Source organism: Amphibalanus amphitrite, unplaced genomic scaffold, assembly GCF_019059575.1.
Source record: "Amphibalanus amphitrite isolate SeventyFive unplaced genomic scaffold, NRLGWU_Aamphi_draft 001093F_arrow, whole genome shotgun sequence".
Classification (NCBI taxonomy): Eukaryota; Metazoa; Arthropoda; class Thecostraca; order Balanomorpha; family Balanidae; genus Amphibalanus; species Amphibalanus amphitrite.
In genome coordinates, this window is record NW_024882587.1 from 178,650 (window position 1) to 199,155 (window position 20,506).

The 20,506-nt window shown below is 48.8% G+C and overlaps 3 protein-coding genes across 8 annotated transcripts; 2 read left to right on the plus strand and 1 right to left on the minus strand.

Annotated features, from left to right (window-relative positions):
* Nucleotides 1–415: 415 nt before the first annotated feature.
* On the plus strand, nucleotides 416–20,230 carry LOC122370042 (keratin-associated protein 16-1-like). Of its 4 annotated transcripts, none has more exons than XM_043345293.1 (2): nucleotides 416–814; nucleotides 17,198–20,230. In XM_043345293.1, exons 1-2 carry the CDS (start codon nucleotides 770–772, stop codon nucleotides 19,847–19,849), a joined length of 2,697 nt encoding a protein of 898 aa, XP_043201228.1. In that variant the 5' UTR covers nucleotides 416–769; the 3' UTR covers nucleotides 19,850–20,230. The 4 variants fall into 4 exon arrangements, with proteins under 4 accessions (XP_043201228.1, XP_043201230.1, XP_043201231.1 ...); XM_043345295.1 differs by lacking the exon at nucleotides 416–814 and adding an exon at nucleotides 12,930–13,096; XM_043345296.1 differs by lacking the exon at nucleotides 416–814 and adding an exon at nucleotides 14,502–14,595.
* Nucleotides 3,676–10,166, plus strand: LOC122370046 (putative nuclease HARBI1). Of its 2 annotated transcripts, none has more exons than XM_043345303.1 (3): nucleotides 3,676–3,808; nucleotides 8,775–8,897; nucleotides 8,999–10,166. In XM_043345303.1, exons 2-3 carry the CDS (start codon nucleotides 8,803–8,805, stop codon nucleotides 9,957–9,959), a joined length of 1,056 nt encoding a protein of 351 aa, XP_043201238.1. In that variant the 5' UTR covers nucleotides 3,676–3,808; nucleotides 8,775–8,802; the 3' UTR covers nucleotides 9,960–10,166. The 2 variants fall into 2 exon arrangements, with proteins under 2 accessions (XP_043201238.1, XP_043201237.1); XM_043345302.1 differs by lacking the exon at nucleotides 3,676–3,808 and adding an exon at nucleotides 4,400–4,924.
* Nucleotides 10,344–14,322, minus strand: LOC122370045 (mucin-5AC-like). Of its 2 annotated transcripts, XM_043345299.1 has the most exons (4): nucleotides 14,135–14,322; nucleotides 12,001–12,163; nucleotides 11,694–11,774; nucleotides 10,344–11,414 (listed from the first exon to the last, which is right to left on the minus strand). In XM_043345299.1, the coding sequence occupies exons 1-4, from the start codon at nucleotides 14,198–14,200 to the stop codon at nucleotides 10,576–10,578; spliced, it is 1,149 nt and encodes a 382-aa protein (XP_043201234.1). In that variant the 5' UTR covers nucleotides 14,201–14,322; the 3' UTR covers nucleotides 10,344–10,575. The 2 variants fall into 2 exon arrangements, with proteins under 2 accessions (XP_043201234.1, XP_043201233.1); XM_043345298.1 differs by lacking the exon at nucleotides 14,135–14,322 and having other exon boundaries at nucleotides 10,347–11,414; nucleotides 12,001–12,377.
* Nucleotides 20,231–20,506: the final 276 nt, after the last annotated feature.

The following is a 20,506-nucleotide window of genomic DNA, read 5'->3' on the forward strand; positions in this document are numbered from 1 at the left end:
AAACAATTGAGAGAAACAGGCATTAGGCGGGAAAGGGTGAACATGACTTTAAAACGACGTTAGTGATCATCGAGAAGTTGTGAACCGTGAACCTTCTGCAAGTCTCGCAAAACACTTACACTTTGGTCACTAAGCATTGCAGCTAATTCCAAGCTTAGATGTATGGAATTTGTCACAATCGCTGGCGACTATTAATGTCAACGTCGAATGTTCAATAGTGACGGCGCCGTTGCACTGATGGAGGTCATATTTCATCCAGTGATCAGTACCATTTCCCAATTGTCGACTGCACTCTGACCGTAACGACACTAAACCGTCCGTGTCACAATGCTGGCACTGCGCATCTGCTTTCGACACAGTTAGGTGGCACTATCCCCCTAATGAGTCCTCGTGCCAGTGATGGGCTTCAGAATCTGATTGACGTGGGTGGATCAGCTCCGACGGCCGGCCGCCCAGCTTCCCTCGATATATCAGCTCATCTCCCGGCCGAGACGTCCGGAGTGCAGCAGCCGGGGTGGCGACCTGAGCTGGGCGCCGCTGACCTCACCGACCTGGCTACTTTCATTCCGACACGCGGCCGCCCCTGGCCACCGGGGCCCGAGATGACGGAACCTTGAGCAGCGTCCATATAGCGGCCGGCCGGTAGGGGTGACGGCCAGACGGTCACAGGGTCGTCCCGCGCGGCCGCACCGCACGGCTCTCACAGTGCAGGACAGTGGAGAGCAGCGGTCCGGTTCGCTGAGTGAAGTCGGAGGAGAACGGCGACAGAATGGGAGCGATCGTATCGCCGGCAGAACTCTCATCGGTGGCTACAGTAAGGACAGGAGAGGTGTAACGTGATTAACGGTCTATCATGAGATGAAATAGACAGGTCACACTGTATGGAGCTCAATGGAACTGTAGACTGAAAAGAGCAGGTCATTCCTTTTCTATCTCTGAGGGTAAAACGATCCCGGTGGTAACAGCATAATAGTCTCATTAGTCATAGCATTATCAGGAATATATTACATTGGCAATGATAATGGAATGGCTATTAGTGTTCATTTTTTAGACGGGTATAGTAAACGTTTATCTGCATGATATGATTAATTAATCAGTTGCAGGCCGGTGGGAAAGTTAGACGGTCTGCGAACAGTCTCCGCGAGCCAGGCTGCTTGCAAACTGAGTTTCTAAGCAGTTTGCAGCGCATATGCTCACAACCGATTTTGCAACTTACCGGCATTTTGAGTCAATAACTTGACTCTTGGTTTCTCCATCTTAGACCCAACTATGTGCGATCGCACAGACGAAATTCCGCTGAGGAGACAGTTAACGTTTTTACGTTCACCTCACCTCTAACCTGGCTTCAGTAGGTAAGCCAAGTATAACGTCAAGTGGCTAGCGACATTGCGACCATATAGGAAATAGCGTTTTATAGTTGAGACACTTTGGACTCCTTATATCCGTAAGAGTATAAGTATTTACGATTGATACCTTCGTCGTTGGTAGCCCCGATGACCGATTTTTTGCATGATTTTATTCAAACTAGTCTGCGTCAGATCTTCTGAGCATTGCAAGTCACTTGCTGCTTCTGCATAAATTGGAGATGAATCGTCGAGATTGGTAATCAGGAGGTGTTACAGATAATCAAAAGATAAAGTGGGAGATTTCTAGGTCTGCGAGCCTGCTGGTGAGAACTTGACGGAAACATATCGATCACTTCTTTGTGGCTTCGTATAAATTCTATATTTCGACACGTCGGAATGACATTCGACGGTGCGTTGATTGATAGTTTTGAAGAAATAATACACCTAACATCAAGTTAACCTTTCCATTAAATAGCAGGGGTCGAACAGACTCCCTCGTTTTTTTTTTTTAATACCTCGCGCAAAATGCGGATGATTGCAACGATACTTTCAGTATTCTCGAGTTTGTTGCATTTACATCTATCCTGAAAATTTCCCGATCCTAGCTCCAATGACCTTTGACCTGTGCTCTGTTTCTAGAGACCATGTCTGGCAGGAATCGCGATTCGGTGTATGCCAGCGCATATTATCCTTGCGTTTACAGTCTTTTCGTTGTTGTAGGTAAACGTACCAACATGTGAAATGATGTTTGTCCCATGCAATTGGTGGTGTCAAGGTTGAAGGTCAGGTCAATGTCATTGACCTTAGATGACCTCGGCTAGCTTTGTTGAGTTAGGTACAGGTACATACTTCTAGGGTATGTTTTGGAGCTTGATTTCGAATTTAGCACCCAGTTGAGCATTTGAGGTTGGTGCCTATGTAAAATGACGATAATAACTCAAGTTTATTGTACAAGACAAAGCTTTCGATACGATAAACTGTACAATAAACTTGAGTTATTATCGTCGTTTTACATCTGTCATGGATTCATTACAGTTGGTGCCTATATAACACGTTACAAAGCTTTCGGTGGTGGCTGACACCTCAGTACTATATATAACCGGTAGAACGCTTACTGGTTGAAGTGACCTGACCTGACCTGCCCCAAATGCATGAATACATCATGTTTGATCAAATCTAACACGAACTTCGTAATAATCGTAACAAAGACCCCAAAACCCCCATAAAAACCTCACTTAACGAAGATCTAGCAGGTCCAGATTCCCCCAACTGCTGAGTCGTTGACCTGACCTGGGAGGTCACAGGTCATTGTCAAGTAATTGACAAGTCATTGACAGTGACCCAGAACCTTTAACTTGGGTATCATCGTCTTCTTCTTGTCGGCTTCATCGGCTTCCTCGGGCAACACGTTTTTTCGCGAAGCTCTTAGAGGTCAAACGGCTGAGGAGGGTCCTACGGACCCTTCCTCCCTCACAACGTTAGACGCTGTACGAAGGTCAATACGGCAAAGAGTTATAAAGCCATAGCTTCAATTTGGTTTCATTCTTAAGTATCTATGCAATATGCATTTTGATAATTTAATTACATCGTAAATGCTGCAAATACCTTCACGATGCGCAACCACAAGCGAAAATTCCAGCGAGGATGACGTCACACGGACACCCTAAATTGGCTTTGCCTTGTAAATGGCCTCATCGTCACGGCGTGAGGCAGGCACGATTATGACTTCTCTTACCTAGCAATCAGTTTGTTTGCCTGGTTGAGCCTCTCGCTTTAGCAGCCTTTCTGGCCTTTCCATTCGTCACGTAAGCAGATGAACCTGAAGTAATAGGATTATAAACTGCGGCTCACCGTCCGTTTGGGGTTATATTTTGCAGAGCAGGATGAGTATAATGCTGGTGTATCATTTTAGTAGCTTATGTCATGCAACAGCGCCGCGTGTATACCTATACATCAATCAGAACGTTTTCCACACCTCGATTCAAATGTCAATCAAGGTATTACGATGACTCATCGCTCTTTGAGATTAGGAGCTAGGTACAGGAATCAAGAAAGTGAAAGGGTTTTAACGCGGTTGGACCAACACGAGTGCATTGACTGTCGGTCGGCATAAATCAGTTCAGGCAGTTCAGGCTAGGTAGGTAGTTTGGTGCAAGAGGCCTCTGAGGCCTCTTGCACCAAACTACCTACCTAGGTAAATTCAGATTTTACCTAAATTCTCTTGCACCAAACTACCTACCAAAAAACGCTACCGTGAAAATTTACCTAGAAATTCTACCGAGCGGCATGAGAACTTACCAATTGTTAAAGTCCGACCGACTGTTTTCCTCTTGCACCGAAAGCCGGAAAGTAGTACTCGCGGAGGAAATTTTGACGTTTTGAAGGTAAATTCGGGCCTCCAAAATAACTAGCAAAAGCTTAGGTAAAAGTGAAGTCATCGCAACAGTGAAGACATTGAAAAGGTGAGTGAGATGAACTATTGTGTAAATAATGATATCAAAATGTTTCTCTTGCTTGGTAATGTTTCATCTATGCATGACGTAGCCAATAACACATAATAAATATCAATATTCTTGAGAAAATTGCCATGCACTGCAGAAGGCTTGAGACTGAGTTTGATTGCTTTTAAATATGCATTTAAAGGTGATAATTGTGGCATTAGCCCACTAGGAAAATTGAGTACGTTAGGTATCATGTTTTGTTAAAAATGCTTGCTCTCTGTAATGAATTGCAATGAAAAGTCAAAAAAATCTTCCCTTAATGTGTATGTTCTTCATTTCAAATGCTGACAATAAATAGGTGTCTTTCTATCAAAATCAAAATGTCACAATGACAACACTCGCTGGGTTAAGGGATCATTTGCAAACTAATTGACATGGTCAAAACAATAAAATTCATGTGCTCTTCAAAATAAAGAGAGGCATCTAAATATGACAAAAGCCGAGGTACATCAAACAGTCAATGTTGAAAAAGAAAAATTACAATTTCTGCTCTATGCTCTCAAGAAAACTTTAATTTGAGATTACTGGATATTTCATCTTCCATTATAGTACATCTCAAGTGGCACGTCAAAGATATTCGGTAGCTGTTAGGTAGGTTAGTTTAGTATCATATGTGCATGGAGGCATGTGATAGATCAATTACATCAGTGGATCTAAAAACAAAAAGATAAGATCATACCAGAATTTGGATCCCACACAAAAATTATTTCTTGCGTCTATGATCTAATAAGATCTGACAACAAACCAAAGCATAAGCCAATAACAGCTGTTCGCACAAGGATTTAAGCTCTACCACCATTTGCAAAATGTGAAGCGGTTTTCCAGTGTGATTTGATGTCCTTAAGTATCACAAAACTATAAATTGACAGTAGTGGCGGAACACCTTCAGTTAGGGGGGGGGGGGGTACTGCTGACTTTTGGTCTCATTCTTTCCATGCAATGCCCATACGGCTAATGTTAAAATGCCAAAATCAAAGGGGGGCACGGTACCCAGGTGCCCTCCCCGCAGTGTTCTAAAATTGGATATTGGTTGGGTGTGCCGATGAAGAAAAAAATCCTAGGATGAGAAAAAAGAAAGTAAGTAACTGCAGTATTTTTGCAAAATGGTGTAATGCCAATTTTTATGCTAACTGATAAACCAGGATTTCATGTCAGGATCTTGACAGGGTGTGGAACAAAAGGATGTGGGTGCATCACTGTCAAGTGACATGTGAACTGGCTGTTGGGAATACATGCAACTCTTTTCAGAGATGTCATTCATATTTCGGTTGTCATATTATGTCATTCATATAAGTCGGTCATTCATATTTTAGGGATGAAAATATTCTCCCCATTAGGTGTGATTTGCCACCAAAAAGACTGAAAAATGAAACACCGCCTCCCCATTCCGCCGCCTATGTAAATTGCTATGTGTATTGTGTAATCACACAATATCCCTTAAACACCTAATGTAAATTGCCACAAATGATCCCATTATGATTATATGGCCACAAAAAGAGAGCACCGACAGAGGTAATGATGTATGATACCAATGAAACCATCAACAAATTATATAGGTAACTGGATACATGATTGTGATGCTATTGTAGGTGAGATCAAGATCAGTGGTATTAGAGTTTAAGAACATAATTCAGATCCCAGGTCAATTTCTCGGACCCATGTGAATGACTGGCTAGTAAAATTATATTTTCATCAACAGGGCTTTTTAAGAAAGTGGCCTTGTGGAGCACTATCAATAATTCAGTAGGTGGAACTATGGTCATGAGTACCCAAATATAGGAACGTTCCCATTTTTGGGAACGGAGTTCCCAAATATGGGAACGGGCGTTCCCATTTATGAGGACGGAAGGTAATTTTTCGGCCGTTCGCCCACTAAAACTCATTAGTGCATCACGTCTCAAAAAAGTGCACGCTAATTTAAGTATCTACGAAGTCTCTATAAAATTATCTTTAATCTGACCGTTGAACAAGGAAATTGACCGTCGAATGATATTTTTAATGATTTTTTGAAATGACGGAATGGTGAAAACATGGGTTACACTACATTTAACATGCAATTTTAAGGAAAATGAAGCGTTTTTTACATTTTGAGGTCAAGTATAATAATTTTCGCCTGGTTATGAAGTTTCATACTAGCGACACCAGATGCTGACATATGCAAGCGAACACGCGGACAGTCCCGAGGTAGTATTGTTGACATTTGGTGTCGAGGCGGACGACCGCGTAGAACGTGCGTGATTTTACCGAACTACTGTTGTAAACTCAGTTTAAGTGGTCGAAAATTATTCAGCGGTATTTCTCAGCCCGGAAAGACATATTTTATTCGGATGCTAGCTGTTTAGCGTTGTTTTATAAGGAGCGTCATGAGCGTGGTTTTTGTCTTCCGTGTTTCTAAGCATGATCGTTTTGGGGGAATTTCTCTTATATAGGTCGCTCTGTGTGGCTTATTTATAATTTCTATGCTGATTTCGATCATTCCTCGTGCCCATCCTACCAGGCCTTTTGCCACTTACACTCATTAAGAAAGGAAAAAACTAGATTTTCATTGGGACTAGGTGTTTTAAAGGTGTAACATATTCAGCGTTCCCATTTTTGGATACTTCCTTGTACTCGTCAACTATCGGTGATAAACAGACAGGTGCTTGACATGTCTCCACCCTCGGCACGGACGGTGGATATAGGTATGGAAGACCTTGTTGAACATCGCTGAGCGTTGTGAATTACGTAATCCTGCAGAGGGGGGCGTGCCCGCTGCGAGATCGACGGGAATAAAAGCGCAGAAGACCGGGCGAAACATGCGACGGTCTTGCCGGAAAGGTCATCTGATGATTGTTGCGTTAACAATAATTTGCGGCGTTGGACGTGATGCTTGTTAATGAAAAGAGCCCCTGAAAGGCTTCGGTGAAATCGTTCCCAATTTTGGGTACGCCGTTCCCATAATAAGGAACGCTCGCAGCGCCAGTGTACGAGAGCGTTCCCAAATTTGGGCTCGCGGCCCGGATGATGGACTGCTTTAGAAATAGGGGAACGATTTGAAACTACGATGGGCCTTACAATATCAAACTCTTTCCCAACAATATTGAGACAAATATCAGGCGGTTCACAATCGTTTTATATTTTTTGAACGTCATTTAACGGTTCTTTTTCTTGTTTTAACTAATGCCTACATGGCGTTCCCATATTTGGGTTTATCGTTCCCAAACATGGGAACGAAAATGCGTTCCCGAAAATGGGTACGCTTGACCATAGTTCCGCCTACTGAATTTTACAGAACTTATAAATCTGCACTTGTTACTGATGTGCTCTAGCTCGCACCAACTAAACTGGAATTCAGCACCACCCAATGCAGTCACTTATAAGAACGTATTTTATGAACATTTTTCTAGGTTGACGTGGTTTGAGTCGTGAAATACAGGTTTTTATTTAATTCTTAGCCTAGGGTGCAACAGAGGGATTTCATCTGATACTTGTTTTATTTCTTCTGGTTAAAAACAGTAATATGATTTACGAAGCTTTGCCCATGTTAAATTTTGCCTGGAATCACTTGTGCACTATGCATAGGTATCATTCCAGCATGAGCTGCCATTACCTCCCCTTCCCTCACCTTACCTTCTCACAGTCAATCACGAAAAATGGCTTTGGTGACCCTTATACACAGATGTGAATTTCCCAGCCATGGGGAAATTTTATTCAGTAACACATGCCCTTGAATCCACCAAATATACCGATTCTCAACTTCAATGGCCTCGACTCCCGCCACGTGGAAATGGACCCCAACAATTCGCGCGCTAACTGCGCCAGACCGCGTTATTTCCCCCCGTCATAGAGAAATGAACTCTTCCAAGCTATCGATGTAGCAAATAACTTGTATAAATAGGCATTTAAAATTTTGTGCTATTTTCAATGTTCATGTTGCCGGTAGAAGCCACATGTTTTTGAGTTGTTTATATTTTTTGTAACATGTATTTCAATTTTATTTGTTGACGAGCAACAACTTTGTTATCGATATTCATGCAGTGGCGTTGTCAGTCAGCCGTCAGGCAGGGGCCAAAGAAGCCAAAACTCTTTGTAATTTGTTAAGATAAACAGCTTCACTCTAAAACGTCCTCAGTCACTCGTTTTGTTATAAACATATCACCTTCTGCAACTAATTAATTTCTAATGGAAGGGGCTAGTCGCTAGTCCCGTCATGTTCGGCCACGGCCCGCATGAATCCGCCTATGACGGGCGATGGCCATTCCACTGCGGAGTGGGAAGTGGGAACAGCCGTTAGATGTCTCTCTACATTTCATATAGGTGTCGCGCTAGAAGGGCACTCGGGAGCCACAGCATTGTTGACCTCTATATTCGCGGACCAAAGCGTTAGCAGATAGATAAAGACGGTCTCGTACGCTCCCCTGTAGAGAGAGGGGGGGGGGAGACCCAAAACATATGTTGAAAATTAAAAAAAAAACTCCAAACCACTCCAAAAACCAGCCTGACAGATAAGATCCTTCACCTGGCGGCTGGTGCCTCCTGTGAATAACTGCTAGTGTCTGTATCTGACCACTAGGGCCCCTCTGACTCCTCGAGGTCAATGAAATAAGGTTTCGCTCGTCAGTTTTACCAGGGCTATCAGAGGCCGTTTGAATTTTGACGATCGGCCCAGTACCTAGTTTCGGAGATAAGGAGGGGGCTCTGTAGAGTCGCCCCCCCCCCCCGTCTCCAGCCACTCGCGTTATGGAAAATATCCCAGTCATGCGCGGGTTAAGGATTAAATTACCTACTTACATGTGTGATACGCAGTTTTGTCATAGTCATAGTTGCTGACGTACATGTGCCGTAAAAAAACATTGCGATGAGTAGGTGTACCCACTTGTGTCCGCAAGCCATGCTTTTAAATGGTGCCGACCACGGATCAAAACCATCTTATGCATGTTGCTTCCAGATAACGCCTATGCATTGCCGGATTGACTATGGCCGATGATGACAATTTTGAGCCTCGGGAGCGCCGCCAGCGGAGGCTCCGTCCGCGCATCAACATGGGAGCACTGCATCCAACGACATTCAGGTGACTATTTAATGTGCATGGGTGCCTGTATGCCGCATATCAAGAGTGTCATTGTATTCATTCGAAAGCTTTATATAACCTTAAATCCCGTTTCTCTTTAGGGAAAACTTCCGCCTCAGCGTCGAGGTCGCCACTGCACTGGAAGACCTCATTAGCGGGACGGTGGCGCACGACACGGGCTTAAATATGGCACTGACACCTCGCCAGCAGCTGCTCGTGTCGCTGCGGTTCTATGCTACCGGTGCGTATCTGCGCCTGGTGGGAGACGGCCACGGCGTCTCCGAGGCCACCGTGTGCCGCGCCATTCACCGCGTGACGGATGCGATAATCCACCGCTGCCCAGGGGCCATCACCTGGCCGAGCGACCCGGCGGCTCTCGGACGTCTCAAGGAGGACTTTCGACAGGTCGCCGGGCTGCCCGACATCGTGGGGTGCATCGACGGCACCCATGTACGCCTCACCGTCCCCCGAGAGCAGCGGGAGGCGTATATCAATAGGAAAGGCTTCCCGTCCCTCAATGTGATGGCTGTCGCTGCACCCGACCGCTCAATCGTTGCATTGAGCGTGCATTGTGGCGGTCGGGTGCACGACGCCCGAGTTTTAGCCACATCAGGGCTGCCCGACTATTTCCGGAATGGAAATCCTGTAATGGGCGCCATGATGCTGGGGGACAGTGGCTACGGCCTGTCACCCTGGCTCATGACGCCCATTGCAGACCCCACCACCGCCGAGGAGCGCGCATACAATAACGCTCATGCGCGCACTCGTGTGGTGGTGGAGAACGCCTTCGGCGTTTTGAAAATGCGGTTCGGGGCGCTCGAGTTCGGGCTGCGCCTGAAAAGTGTGGCCCGCTGCGTGGCGGTTATTCACACGTGCTTTATCCTACACAATATGTGTATCAAGGGCGGTGACTTCGGCGAATGGCTCGGACCACTGAGGCAAGATGAAGGAATGGTGCAGGAGCCAGCTGACGGGGCGGCAGAGCTGCCGGCGGCAGGCGCCGAGAGGCGGGCGGGTCTTGTGCGCCGCAATGACCTCGTGCGGCTGTTCGTACGCCATTAGCTGGTCGATACTCGGGCCAACCGCAGCTAGGCAACAGCAGAGTCGTCTACTCATGGCCAGTGGCCTATGGCTATGTACGTGTGCTTGAGTGTTTGTGTATTTGTATACGCTTGGGGATAGGGAGAGAAGAGGGAGCGAGGGGTATAGGGAGCGAGCGGGAGAGGGAGCGAAAGGGAGAGGGAGAGCAGCAAATAAAAACATGTTTGATGGTTGCTAGCCTTTTTGTAAGGTATTTGCGATTGACAGTGTGTTTATGTTTGACCTTTGAGTGAAACTTCTGTACCTACCATGTGTAATGGTTAGGTGTTCGTTTACAATTCATGTGACATACGATTCAGTCCAAGCCAGAACCATGAAGAGGAAGCTTGAAACTAATTACTTCTTAAAACGGTTTATTTCCTTCACAAGAAAGGAATAATATATTTGAGGCGTATTTTATTCACGTGACTGTCAAACCGAACTAATTAAGTTAACTTTTTCCTTAAAAACAAAACAAACAAATTTAGCCAGAGTCGCCACCAACTTCGACAGCTCCGGCTCCGCCTCCATCTCCGGGCAAAAGATGCCGGCTCCGGCGGCTCCGGATCCAGCTCTAGCTGCGGTTCCGCAGCCCTGCTCATAGCACATATGTCAGGGTTGGTGTGGGAGTTCCTCCCTGCAGCATGTCCTCCAGGATCTGTAAGCTGAGGTAGGTGCGGAGCAGGGTCACCTCCTCCGGCGTCCGTCTGAAGAGTGGCGTTGAGCGGATGAGCTGGAGGCGCGCTTCAATCTCATCGCGGTTTCTCTCCGATGCCTGGGACGCTCTAGTCGAGAGGGCCACGTCAGCTGACGAGGCCTCGCCGGTCGAGAGAGCCGTGGCGCTCTCCTGGGACGCTCCAGTCGAGAGGGCCACGTCAGCTGACGAGGCCTCGCCGGTCGAGAGAGCCGTGGCGCTCTCCTGGGACGCTCTAGTCGAGAGGGCTGCGTCAGCTGACGAGGCCTCGCCGGTCAAGAGAGCCGTGACGCTCTCCTGGGACGCTCCAGTCGGGAGGGCTGGGTCAGCTGACGAGGCCTTGCCGGTCGAGAGAGCCGTGGCGCTCCCCTGGGAGTGGGACGGAACAGTCGAAGGGGCTGCGTCAGCTGACGAGGCCTTGCCGGACGAGAGAGCCATGGCGCTTTCCTGGGGCGGACCAGTCGAAGGGGTTGTTGCGTTTGACGAGCCTGCCCTGGTCGAGGGGACGGTCGAGAGGACCGTGGTGGTTATCGTGGTCGCATTGGTCGCCGGAGACTGGGCGAGCGGCGTGCCCAGCCCTATCAACCGACCGTCTTCTGTAGTGAAGTAGATACTGGGTGCTGATGACGTTTCTCCCGCGGTTGTCAGTGCGGTTTCTGGGCCGGCTTCTTGCTGATTCGTCATCATCTGGCCCCAGGTAATCCCGCCAGGAACCTTAAACGACGTCAGGTAGTTGTCTCTGCCTGCCGGAGTGAAAAAAAAAAACAAAGGGATGTAAGAGACAGCGGATCTTGGCGCCCTTTTGCCTCACGCTTACGATGTTAATCCCTTGGGTCTGGGAAGGGGTGCCGTCCCAAAGGTTTTCTTTTTTTTGTCACGATAGCTTCTAACACACTAACACAGGAGAAAAAGAGCTTAGCTCGGACATGTCTGATCTTTTGTTTAAGCCCTCCAAAGACAATGCATAAAAAATATTTAACACTACTATGTACCGTTACATCTGAAGGCTGAAAGTAACATACCCACGCAATCCATGACGGTATCGTCGAGCTGGGTCCAGACCACTGCACCTGCCCCCGACTGGTTCTTTTGCTGGAATTTTTCTGCAACAGAGGTAAGTGTACGGCGTGAATATTTGCTCTGTGGGGGATATCAACCAAAACATGTGCGGCTCGGTTCGTCAAAAGCTGTTTCTAAAGAGCTAACGCCTTAAAAAAATTGAAGTCTGCGTATATGATATAAGGTGCGTTATTTGGTTAAATGCCATTGTGCTAGCACTGCAGTGTGCTTAATTGCGGTGTCGTAGTGGTGGTAACAATGGTTACTCACTTTTTGTCCGGTCTTGGGTGTTTTTTATAACACCCTGCAGCATGCTTTGCGTCGATGTTGCGTCATTTATCAGGCCAAGTTGAATGGCTCGCTCGCGTATGCGACCCCATTCTTGAAGCCTACGCGAGCGGGCATTGGGGCCCTTAAACTCTCCATAAAGTGTCTGGAAAAGGAGAACGTTGACACACTTTATTTCCATATCTGTTGGGTGGGTAATCAGGCAAAACTCAGCAGATACAGCCGGCATCATAAGTACCTACTCCGCCTCCCGAGATTCACCATTGCAAATGATTTGTCTACTTTGTAGGAGAACAAGCAAATTGTAATGCTCGAAGGATACTAAAAGTTAGCCTTAAACTGCACAACGTGGTCGATGAGTTTGTAATCCAAGAATCTATTGGCATCGGAATAACTTTTCCTCCAATGTTTCCTCTAATGACAACGCAATGTTGTCGCTCCCTCGGCCTAGAGAAGTTTAAAAATGACAAACTTTAATGGTAACATTTATCATAATAAAAATGTTACGGGCGCAGAAGCCTGCGAAGAAATGATATTCGAGGACTCTTTGAAAATGACGAACATTTTTTGACGAACATTTGTAAACCTTCCGATTTAGAACCTCCGAAGGTTCTAATTTCGTCTCTGATCCACCCGCGTCCATCTCTGACTCCCCCCTCCACATCTTGCGTCTTTCGTGTTTGTATTATATGAATTCCTGTGTGCTGCAATGTAACCGGACTCGTGATGACGATAATCTTTCAGCTCTATATTTGCGTATAGAGTTCAGACTACAATTTGCGTATCGATACTACAATTTGCGTATCGATGTCGGAAAATTGAGATTTGGAAAAGTAGCTTTTCCAAGTAAATAAGCATCCTGACTTGGGCATTGCAGCTGGCCTCAAAAGCTGTATTTTGATGATATTTCGACGACGCATAATTTAAGAATAGTAATTACGATTTGTGTGTAGGTATAATATGCATCCTTCACGGCAGAGAGTCGTGAAGGATGCACGGCTAAATCGTGTTCCCGGCTGTGGCGGGAAGCCGTCGCGCGTCGGCGCGCGGGCGCGGGCAGAGCGCGTGGAAGACAGAGGTGTCTTACATATTCATAACTAGCTATCTGTTTCTCGGACATTCATAGCCCATTTCGTCTCAAGACTCAAGGCCCTCTTCACCTTAGCAGGGGGGGGGGGGAAAAAGTGCCATCTTTTGCAGGGACCGAGCCCGTGTCGCGTTGACCACATTTAGCCATTTTGTCCCAGTTTTGCATTTCATTTTTAACGCGTTAAGTCTATCAAGCGAATTCAAATTTGCGAAAATCTATTCCATTTCCGGCCACATACTACGCACTATCCAGACGGACGAATGCACTATAAAAGGTATAGACGCATATGGTGATGGTGCCTACCAGAGCTGCGGTGTAAGTCGGAGTCGGAGTCGGGCGGAGTCGACAGTTCTGATCGGAGTCTGAGTCGGGATACGTTTGGAAAAACTGGAGCCGGAGTCACAAGAAATCCAGCGACTCCACAAACCTAGCAAGGCTTTGGAGTCGGCGTCTGTCTGAGTTGGAGTCGGTCGGAGTTGACAATGCCACCCGGAGTCGAAATCGGAGCTTTTAAAGCTGGAGTCGGAGTCTGAGTCACCGAAAACTAATCGACTTCGCATCTCTGGTAGGTACCAGAGTCTACTACCTATATAAAATTAGCCATGAGGCTGCTTGAAATTTGTGTCTAGTACGTATGCATAACTATGTAGAATTGCATGCTCTTTTTTAATAGTGACGGTACACTACATAGGAACTGGAACCATTTAATTCAATTGCCCACATTAAATGCCTCCCCCGAACAAAGAAAAAATTAAGGAATTGTTTAATTTTATCTGAGCTTGGATACCTAGGTACACATCATATCATCAAGCACGTTTAGGAACACAGGGATTGTTGCAATGTTACAGCTCCACCCGTGATGTTGCCAAGGATGCTAATGGTGCATTGTAATTTACAAAATTATGCCTACCCTCTAAATATGCGAAGATCACGGCATCGAAATTATCGCAAAATAAATTAGCTAGAGCCTCGTCAAAAATGCTATATAAACGCGACTCCTATCTTGGATAGCGCAGTCGCACTTACCTTGCGTTCATCACGGATGAGCTGAAACAGTTCAAGCTTTTTCTGTTCCGCAATTATTCGCTTCATCTCCGCTTGCACTTATCTTTTGCTCGTTCGATTGAGAATTAATAGTTAAGAATTATCATATGAATACCAAGGGACGCGAAGGATGAGTAGTTTTGAAACAAGCGGTCAGATACGCCACTTTGTTGCCATGGCAACGTCAACCACATTATAATTCAATTTACTCAATCTTTTCATTGAATAAAGATATATATGTATTCGAAATAATTATTGGAAGCTAGTAAAGGTTGAAAATACGTTTTAACAAAACAATTTTTTTCTTTTCCGTTCGTTTTCTAGCACCTTTTTCCTGCCCAGGCCGCCGAACATCCAATCCTAAAAACGCGAGTTGTCAAATTTACCTGGACAGGTAGGTAGAATGGTGCAAGAGAAGTTGCCGCCGCAGGTAGTTTTACTAGGTAGGTATTTTGCTGATTCTACCTAGCTAGGTAGTTTGGTGCAAGAGGCCTCAGTTTCGTCAGGTATACCGCAGGTACATGAGCAAATAATGCATCTGCAGAGGTATCTTACATAAACCAATCTACCGCAAATCCATTTCTGATGCACGCTGTCAGCTCATATAACTGTATTGACATGATTGTGGGCAGCCAAAGCCCGACCGGTCATGCTTCTTGGGTCCAGTGCGCGTTGCAACGAAAAAAATCACCCTCTTCATTAATCTCCTTGCTCTAAAAAGAATCGGTATCGCTCTAGAAATTGCGTCTCTTACGGGTGTCAATAGCCTTGAGTATTTTGTCATTGGTTGCGTAATAATCGGCATTGCAAAATATGAAAACTAACAGAACTCAATGACAATTGAAGCATAAATCACGGCCTACCATAAACCGTGCTTACCGAAATGGTCTTTGATAAAGTCGATGATGCCTAGTACCTACCGGCAGTTTCATTGTATGCAAATTTCAAGGATTTCATGGTATTTCTCATGTGAATTCAAGGCCGTATAAGAGAGGTAGAATCATCCCGCGATTTCCAATGGACCGGTCGCTAAGCATTAGCGTGACGTCACTGGTGGAGACCGGGCGGCGCCCGGCTCCAAGCTGTACGTCGGGTACATTTGGCACCGTATAGTTGCTATTACTGATCGACGAACGTAACGACAACTAATGACTCTCAATGACTTTTTTACTCACCTAAAGCTGATTTCCTTGCCGGTACATTGCCGACCCGAGCCCCAGGGTTGACAATCATGGGATGGGATATGGGTCGGATGGGCGACCTCGCGACGGGAGGAGGAACGATTGCAATTGTTGTGTTCCGCACCGCCGATTGCATTCTCTATCTGCACCCGGAGGGAGGGGATGCAGGGGCACGTGCCCCCATCGGATCAGGGGGCCTCTCGGGCCAGAGGGGCCTTGCGACCCCAATTGGCGGCTGAGGGTCCACGCTGGCATCTTTCGACTCAGAAGGGCCCCACAGGGCTCGGAAGAACACCTTATGTGCTCCGAAGAGCCATACTTCTCTCCATAAGAGCCCCACACCGGCTTTTTAGTGTCCCTTGTCGGCCTTTGAGGGCCCCTTGCCGGCTTCTCAGAGCCTATTGGCGACCTCTGCGGGCTACTTGCCGGCCTCTGAGGGCCCTTACCGGCCTATCAGGGACCAGCAGCTCTAAGGGTTCCACACACGCCTGCGATGACCAGCTAAACCAATGGTCGAAGGCCCCCACAACGGCGCCTGCGAGGGCCCTCACCGGCGGCTGTGAATGCCCCACACCGATGCCTAGCTGAGGGCCGAACACTGCCACCTCTGAGTGCAACCGGCACCCCTGAATGAGGTCCCGAAACCAGTGCTTCTTAAGGCCATATAGCCATGTATCGGCGGCTCTGGGGGCTCAACGCCGGAGCCGCATCGGACGGCCACTCACCGGTGACTTTTGAGGCCCCACGGCCCACACCGACGACTCTGAGGGCCCCACTGGCGTCTGAGTGTACATACCTTGCTGGTCTCTAAGGACTCCACAGGACTCCCGAAGGCACCGCAGACCTCTTGAGAGCCCCTTGTCGGTCTCTGAGAGCCCCTGTCGGCCTGTAAAGGGTTCGAGCCAGCAGCTCTAAGGGCCCCACACCCGACTGTGACAACTCCACACTGCAAAGTCTCTGAGGGCCCACAACGGCAACTGTGAGGACCCACAGTGGCACCTCTGGGGGCTTCGCACCAATGCCTGTGAGAGCATTACACCGGTACCTGTGAGGGCCCACACCAGTGCCTCCAAAGGCTTCATAACCGGCGGCCCTGAGGGCCCTACACGGGTGATTTTGAGGGGCGTACCGAAGGCACCACACAATCCCTTAGTCTCGCTGAGCTTCTATCCCAATCCCATACCGGCCTCTATCCCAATTCCGGCTCAACTAATTATCACCCCCCCCCCCCCTCCATGGGTCAGCAGCGCCGCGCCGGTGCCGGGGGCTAGCGCCATCGGGGCGGCAGTCGGCCACGCGCACTCAGTAGTTAGCGCTTAGCACCGGCGGCTAGCGCACGCCCGGTGTGTTATCGGCCGTGAGCCGCTCCAAAACGGCTGCAGTAACTTGTCGATATAGGTAGTAAGCAGATGCAGAGATGCAGGTGGATTGATGACCGGCAGGCTTTTGTGTTTTACGAGGGTGAAGGGTCGAAGTCGGCTGCTAAGTGGTGAGCGGATTTTATCAGATGCCGGTTCACTATGACCTTTGTCCGGGTCCTGGTACCCTGATGCACTCTACCCTGAGAGCCGAATCACAGCAAAACTCCATCCACGGCTGTATCTATACGGCTTACACTTTTTTGAAAACGTCTGCGTTTGGCCTTCTACGGGCCCGGCCGGCCGGCCGGCCGGCCCCGATTGGCGGTCCTCCAGTGACGTCACCGGTAGTGTTAAGCTGATTGGCGGATCATACATGGGAAGAACCGGGACGACATCCCCCTGTGTGAATTCAACCTATGTCTTCGGTGATACGAGTGATCAAAGATGCGGAAGTGGTAGTAACGCTAAATGGGTTACACTAAATATCATTCTGTCCTTTTCAGACACTGCTGCTGCTGGCGGCATCAACGAGTGGCTCCTTACAGGGCGCCTCCTCCTGGCGGCCATACTACGGTCCGTACGGGGGCAGGCCGAGCCACAGCTACGGCCGGCCCCACACCAGCTACGGACCGCCAGACAGCGGTCATGGGATCTCCAATAGCCTCCACGGCACCCACGGAGTCTCCACCGGCTACGGGCCTCCAAAGGCCAGCAGTCTCCACAGCAGTCACAGCATTTCCGGCACTTTCAGCCGACCCATGACCCTGCACGGGAGCCACAGCGTGTCTGCCAGCTACAGCGCGCCGAGCGGAGCGCACGGGGGCCACGGATCGGGCTCCAGCTACGGACAGGGCCACAGACCGACCTCCAGCTACGGGCAGAGTTCCGGACAAGGGTACGGTCATCAAGCACAATACCAAGCCAACCCATGTGCAACGTTCATCTCCTGTGAGGACGACAAGGGCTGCCCGTCTGGTCAATACTGCTCGGCGTCGCCTCACCTTCCTCAATGTGGAAAAGAGTGTCTCCCGGACCTCCCCAACACCTACAGCTGCGATCGGGACTACCAGTGCCGCTCCAACTATTGTGACCCCAACACGCACACCTGTCGGTTGCGACCGAGTCCTCCCGACCCGTGCAAGGGCTTCATGGCTTGTCAGGATGACAAACAGTGTCCGGCTGACCGGTACTGCGGGGAATCTCCTCACCTGCCACAGTGTGGTCACGAGTGTCTCCCGGATCTTCCTAACACATATACCTGCGAACGGGACTACCAGTGTCGGTCCAACTACTGTAATCCAAACACGTACACCTGTCAGCTAAGGCCGAGCCCACCCGATCCTTGCAAGGGCTTCATGGCTTGCCAAGATGACAAACAGTGCCCAGCCGACAGGTATTGTGGGGAGTCGCCTTACCTTCCGCAGTGTGGCCACGAGTGTCTACCCGACCTCCCCAACACTTACCAATGTGACCGGGACTACCAGTGCCGCTCCAACTACTGCGACCTCGCGTCTGGCACGTGCCGCGACAGGCCCTCGCCTCCGGACCCTTGCGCGGGCTTCCTGGCCTGCCAGGGGGACCAGAGTTGCAGTGTGGTGCAGCACTGCGCACCGTCGCCGCTGCGGCCTCTCTGTGGCTCAGAGTGTGTGCCGGACCTGCCGAACGGGATGAACTGCGAGCGTGACCAGCAGTGTCTCTCCGGATACTGCCACCCGGATCAGTACGTCTGCAAGCCTCTGTGCTACGGCGTCAACAGCTGCTACAGTGACTCGGGCTGCGCATACAGCGAGCACTGCAGCCCATCGAAGACTAACCCTCAGTGTGGGAAGGAGTGCCAACCCGACTACCCCGATATGACACATCCCTGCGATCGTGACGAGCAATGCCAGTCAGGATACTGCGATCCTGCCGTTGGTCAGTGCAAGTCACCTTGCGCTGATTTCGTGTCATGTTTTGACGACTCATCTTGTGCACCAAATGAACATTGTAGTCCATCAACAACTAGACCCCAGTGCGGGAAGGAATGCCAACCAGACTATCCTGATATGACGAACCCATGCAATCGTGACGAACAATGCCAGTCAGGATACTGCGACCCCAGCGTTGGTCAGTGCAAGTCGCCTTGCGCTGATTTCGTGTCATGTTCTGGCGACTCGTCTTGTGCACCTAGTGAACATTGCAGTCTATCAGCAACTAGACCCCAGTGTGGGAAGGAATGCCAGCCAGACTATCCTGACATGACGAACCCATGTGATCGTGACGAACAATGCCAGTCAGGATACTGTGACGCCAACGTTGGTCAGTGCAAGTCACCTTGCGCTGATTTCGTGTCCTGTTCTGGCGACTCGTCTTGTGCACCAAATGAACATTGTAGTCTATCAGCAACTAGACCCCAGTGTGGGAAGGAATGTCAACCAGACTATCCTGATATGACGAACCCATGCAATCGTGACGAACAATGCCAGTCAGGATACTGCGACCCCAATGTCGGCCAATGCAAGTCGCCTTGCGTCGACTTCGTCCCGTGCCAGGGCGACTTTGCTTGCGCCCTGGAAGAGTACTGCGACGTGTCACCGACCCTTCCCACCTGTGGCAACGAGTGTCTTCCGGATCGTCCCAACATGAGCCCGTGCACGCGCCACGACCAGTGCCTCTCCGACTTCTGTGACCCAGTCCTCATGCAGTGCAAGCCACGTGACGCACCGCCACCTGAGCCGTGCTGCCTGTTCGGTTTCACGCGGCTCGGTGACTCCTGCTACGAGCTTCAGCGAAGCAAGACCACTTTCGATCAGGCGCGCACACAGTGCGCGACACAGTTTGGAGGCGACCTCACCACCGTGCCAAGTCAGGAGGTGAACAGCCTGCTGACTGACCTGCTGAGCATGGGGAACGCCACTTCCGCGTGGATTGGCGTCACCGACCTACGGACGGAGGGGGTGTTCGAGGACGTTAATGGGGTGCCGCAGGTGTTCACCCAATGGGGGCCCGGTAGACCGAGAAACTCCATCTCGCGAAACTGCGTGGAGGTGGTCGGCAACGGCTTTTCAAACGCTGGCCAGACCCTCAGTCCCGGCGCGTGGAACGACCTCCAGTGTAACAAATATAGGTACTTCGTGTGCGAGACGAGCGTGCTGCCCATTTGCCCGAAACTGTAGACACGGAGTTTGAGCCTCCGTACTTCGCTGACGAAGCATCTAGGGATGGGAATATTCTTCACAACAGTGTCATCTGTCACGTCGCGGTAGCAATAACTCAAGGAAGGATATAATAGCGAATTAGTCACATTTATGATACCTACTCAATATTTCTAGGTGATCTTTGCAGTCTGAAATATAACACAATCATAGACCACTTTGCGATATTATGCATTAGTAGAGCCTAGACTAATAACATTCCACGTCTAATTCATTCGCTCTGCTAGGTACTGTGCACAGCTATTAAGTGTGCATTGTTGTTAATGACAACTCTGCCTTGTTGATGTGAATATGTTACTGCGATGTGATTTTGTTTTGAAATAAATGTTACCTTATGAAACATTGTTTTGGTTGGTAGATATATGTAGACACTGGCAGATCCAGAAAGGCAGTCTTGGACGCTGCGGGGGGAGGGGTAGACCCCCAAAAAGTTTCTCCAAATTCCCAAAACTCATCCGATTTCAACTCCTTACACAGTGCTGTGCAGTTTAAAACACACTTTTCCTAGTTTTAAGTTCTCGCTTTATTCTCGAAAACCGCAAATTCTCGTCAATTTCGGGAGCTGGGGGGTGGGGGAGGGGTGGGGTGGGGACATTTGCCAGTGGATGTAGACTTGCT